The 4,050-nt window shown below is 65.4% G+C and overlaps 1 protein-coding gene across 1 annotated transcript in view; it reads right to left on the bottom strand.

The window, feature by feature from the left end:
• Nucleotides 1-4,043, bottom strand: part of LOC108446633 (pleckstrin homology domain-containing family G member 3-like) — a 5,370-nt gene extending 1,327 nt beyond the window's left edge. The window contains exons 1-16 of the mRNA XM_017733744.1: nucleotides 3,405-4,043; nucleotides 3,216-3,316; nucleotides 3,050-3,119; nucleotides 2,920-2,966; nucleotides 2,682-2,832; nucleotides 2,355-2,489; nucleotides 2,069-2,251; nucleotides 1,812-1,904; nucleotides 1,642-1,728; nucleotides 1,496-1,529; nucleotides 1,307-1,414; nucleotides 1,070-1,144; nucleotides 941-979; nucleotides 820-827; nucleotides 553-735; nucleotides 5-307 (exon numbers count right to left, since the gene is read on the bottom strand). Of these exons, the coding sequence (XP_017589233.1) occupies nucleotides 5-307; nucleotides 553-735; nucleotides 820-827; nucleotides 941-979; nucleotides 1,070-1,144; nucleotides 1,307-1,414; nucleotides 1,496-1,529; nucleotides 1,642-1,728; nucleotides 1,812-1,904; nucleotides 2,069-2,251; nucleotides 2,355-2,489; nucleotides 2,682-2,832; nucleotides 2,920-2,966; nucleotides 3,050-3,119; nucleotides 3,216-3,316; nucleotides 3,405-3,680 (1,893 nt within the window). The 5' untranslated portion in view covers nucleotides 3,681-4,043. The remainder of the gene's footprint in view (nucleotides 1-4; nucleotides 308-552; nucleotides 736-819; nucleotides 828-940; nucleotides 980-1,069; nucleotides 1,145-1,306; nucleotides 1,415-1,495; nucleotides 1,530-1,641; nucleotides 1,729-1,811; nucleotides 1,905-2,068; nucleotides 2,252-2,354; nucleotides 2,490-2,681; nucleotides 2,833-2,919; nucleotides 2,967-3,049; nucleotides 3,120-3,215; nucleotides 3,317-3,404) is intronic.
• Between the last annotated feature and the right edge of the window lie 7 nt (nucleotides 4,044-4,050).

Here is a 4,050-nt window from a genome sequence, read left to right as displayed (position 1 = left end):
CTGCTCCTTCTCCCTCCTCCTCCTCCTCCTCCTCCTCCTCTTCGCTGCTCAGCACCTGCAAATCCTCTGCAGCACGCTCTGGTTCTCCATCCCCACTGGGTAGTGCCAGGGTCCCCACCAGGGACGGGGATTTGGGAGCCCCCAGGACCTTGGGGTGCTCCCCAGCGCTGCTGTTAGGGGGCTGGGTGCTGGGTCCCTGGGCACCTCCGGGTGAGGGCCGGGGGGTTGCACTGACCTTCTCACAGCTCCCCGGCCCCCAGCTGCTTGGCCGCTTGGGTGCCTCCAGCACCCATGGGTGTCCCCCGGCCTGGGCAAGAGCAAATATGGGGTGTCATGAGCTGCGGGGGCACCCAGGTGCTCTGAGCACAATAAATCCCAGCCAAGCCATGGGGCCCTGGGAGGTGCCATGGGAGCAACATGGGATGCCCTGGACTGGTGTGGGATGTCCTGGTAGTGATGTGGGGTACCCCAGGAGTTATGTGGGAGTGCCCCAGAAGCGATTTGGGGTGCTCTGCATGCCCTCCCTGGGGTTTGAAGGGCTGGTGTGGGTACCTGCTCCTCCTGGGGCTCCAACAGCAGATCCCCGGCCCCTGGCAGCTCCTCCTGGCCCTCCTTGCCCAAAGCCTCCTCTTCCTCCTCCTCTCCCTCTGCCACCATGCCCTCAGCCGCGGCCCAGGCTCTGGGGTGCTGGGGAGGCTCCCCCACTTCCAGGAGCACCCCGTCGCTGCTGGTGTTCTGTGTGGGGGCGAGCGCCGGGCTCAGCACCCCGTGCCAGGGCTGGAGGCACTGGGCACCCCAACCCACCACACCCAGCCTTACCTTCAGCCCTGCCAGCCGGGATAGAGAAAAGCAGAGATTAGTGGGGGGAGCACCCAGAATTCCCCCCAAGGTCCCCAGCCACCCCTCTGCCTGCCACACCGATGCCATGATGCCAGCTCACCTTGCTTGCCCAAGTGCCATAGGTTGTGCTTGGTGGGCTCTGGGGGGAGGGGAGGTGACACTGGCATCACTCCCGTGTCCCCCATCTCATCAGCACCCCGAGCCCCCTGATCCCGTCCACCGTCCACACCCGACTGCCTGCGCCCTCCATGTCCCTGCAGCCGCTCCAGCAGCGTCTCCGTGTGCCCCTGGTGCTGGAAGGGCTCTGTGGGGACAGGGACAGGGACACCATCAGCACCCAGGTCCACCCTCCCTGCGGGCATTGGTGTCACCCAGCCACAGCTTGGCCCTGGGGAAGGGGTAGTGGTGGGGTGGAGTGGTGGGAACACGTGCAACAGCAGGAACACTGGTGACACACGGCTCTCACCAGACTGCCGGCGTTCCTGGAGTGGCTCGGAGGCAGCATCAGCCAGGGGCTGACAGGACCAGCTCTTCTTCAGGCGCTCGGGGCTGCAGCGGGGCAGGCGTGGGGGGTCTGTGGGGACAGGGGGTGACACCAGGGAAAATAGGGGGGACAGAGGAGGGCAGAGAGGGGTAGAGCATCGGTGACACTTACAGAACAGGTCCATCTCCAGGATGGCTTCCTTAGCCTGGGTGGAGGGAGGATGGAGAGAAATGAAGCAAAGGTGGGGTACAGCTCTCCCCCCTCACTGTGCTGGGGTGTCCCTGGTGTCACTGAGGTGCCCACCCCACCACCCTCACCTTTTGGGGGATAGTGGCATGGTGATTCTCCAGGATGAGCCGCTTGATGTGGTGAGTCCACACGCGTTTCTCCTCCACGGTCTTGGCCTAGGGGGCACAGGGAGGGCGGTGGGGTTGGGCAGGGGGGCCCAGGGGGTCCCCAGGGTGCCCCCTGCCCCATGCCCCCCTACCTGCAGGCTGTGCTGCTGCTTGCCATGCTTGTAGTGCGCCAGACTGAAGCACAGTGAGTCCCTCGTGCTCTCAATCAGCATCAGCGAGGAGCACTGCCGGAAGAGGCATCAGCATCCCTGGAATTTCCCACCCCAGCACCCACTGGGGTCCCTGGCACCCACCCTGCTCCTCCATCCCTGGCATCCACCGGAGTCCCTGGCACTCCATGGGCTCCCCACCCCTGTCACCCTCCCAGTCTCCCATCGTTATCCCGCACCGGGATGTGGCTCTTGTAGACGTAGTGGTCGCCACGGCGCTTGGTGATGAGCAGAGCCTTGTCGAAGAGGAAGAGGGCACGGTCATGGCGCACCCGCTGTGCCCGAAATGTGCCCTCCAGCACCAGCTCCCCGTAGGTCGTCAGGTCCGGCCCCTTCCAGCCCAGCAGCAGTGACTGGATTTCCTGCACAGACACGGGGACAGGTGCGTCGGCATCCCTGCCACAGTGCCCATCTCGTGCCACCTGGTGCCACCCACCACCCCCGTGGTGTCCCCCCAGTGCCCACCTGCTGGCGGATGGCGTGCTCATGCTTGCGCTTCATGTCATTGATGTACCAGGCCACGCAGGTCATGGTGTCAATGGCCTCCAGCACCAGCTCGTAGTCATCCCCCGCCTTGTGCTCAAAGTGCCTCGCGATCTCCTGGGCACAGCACGTGGCATTAAGGCACAGAAATGTGCTGTGCCAGGTGCCTGGAGTGCTCTAGGCACACAAGCCGTGTCCCTGTGCCACCCCAGGCACCCAGGTTGTCCCAGATGCCCATGGCTTCTCCCTGTGTCACCCCAGGCTGTGCCGTGTGCCCACACCGTGCTGTGCCAGGTGCCAGGTGCTCACCTGGAGCAGCAGGTGGTACTTGAGGATCCTCTGGACAGGCTTGAGCAGGTAGGCCCCAAGGGGTAGCGCGTGGCGCAGCCGCTCCTGGCATTCCCGCAGGAACCGCGCCTGGACCTTGCTCCTCATGCACTCGGTCAGTGCCGCCACAGAGCTGCGGGCAGGGAGGGGGCTCAGACCCCTGCCCACCCATGTGCCCCCTGCCCACCTCCCTGCTCACCCAGCTGTGCGCCCCACCCACCTGGGGTAGTTGTTGCAGTACTGGGTGTAGATGGCAAATTCCTGGCTCTGCAGGTAAGGGGAACACGGTGAGAGCCTGGTATGACCACATGTTGTCCCTGGTGTCCCCACAGTGCTCCCTGAGCCCTTACCCGGGTGACGAAGCACACAGCCACAGCCACGGGGTCACTGGCACAGCTCTCCAGGTTTTGCAGGAGAGTGCTGGGGGGCAGAGGGGACAGGGTGACCACAGCCCCCCACACACCCACGGGACAGGGTCACACCCCTGTCACCTCCCAGTGGCGCCTGCTCCCCCACCTGCTGAGCTCGTAGATGTCCTCGATGTTCCCGAAGAGCGCGCTGACCTGCTCCGGCCGCAGCACTGGCTCCTCTGCGTCGATGATCTTGCCCAGGTAACCCTGCCGAGCACCCACAGTGGCACCATTTCACCCCCAGATCCCAAGCTGTGCCCAAGGGGTGTCCCCCTGTGTGGCCCCTGGCACCCACCTCCACGATGCTGCGCAGATCACGGGCATAGGTGCGCTCTGACTCCACGATCTCCTGCACCACGCGGTCCAGGTAGCTGGGCTTGGCCCCGGGACCCCCAAAAGCTGCCAGGGGGTGCCCACCACGGGCACCCGGCCACCCCCCCGGGGACGCGTTGTTGTTGGCGTTATGGAGCCCCTCGGCCCACACCTCGGTCCCGGTGCTGGGCAGATCCTCCATGGCACAGCTGGGCTCTGGGCTCAGGGCAGGGCGCTCTGGGCACACGGGCACTGGCATCCCAGCATCCCCTGGCACCGGCGGGGCACAGAGCGGCTCTGGCAGGAGAATGGTGGGTTAGGGGATGCGGAGACCCCCCCAAATGTGGGTGGTGTGTGGCACCAAGGGGGGTCACCCTGATGAAGAGCCCTGATGGCTAAACCCTTTATGCCAAGGGTTGCCAGCATCCCCCAACCCCAAAAATCCCTGGATACAGCACAATGGGGTCTCAGCACAGCCCACCAATGCCGAGATTTGGGAGTTCAGCCCCCCCCTCCTCATCCCAGACCCGGGGACCGTGCTGGGACCAGGTGGGACGAGCGCCTCCGCCCCCACCCACCGGGGCCGTGCGTCACCGCCGCGCCCGCGGGACACCTTCCAGGTGAGCTCC

This window comes from Corvus brachyrhynchos, unplaced genomic scaffold (genome assembly GCF_000691975.1).
Source record: "Corvus brachyrhynchos isolate BGI_N302 unplaced genomic scaffold, ASM69197v1 scaffold165, whole genome shotgun sequence".
NCBI lineage: Eukaryota > Metazoa > Chordata > Aves > Passeriformes > Corvidae > Corvus > Corvus brachyrhynchos.
The sequence above is the reverse complement of the archived record's forward strand: the minus strand, read 5'-3'. Positions and strand labels throughout refer to the sequence as shown.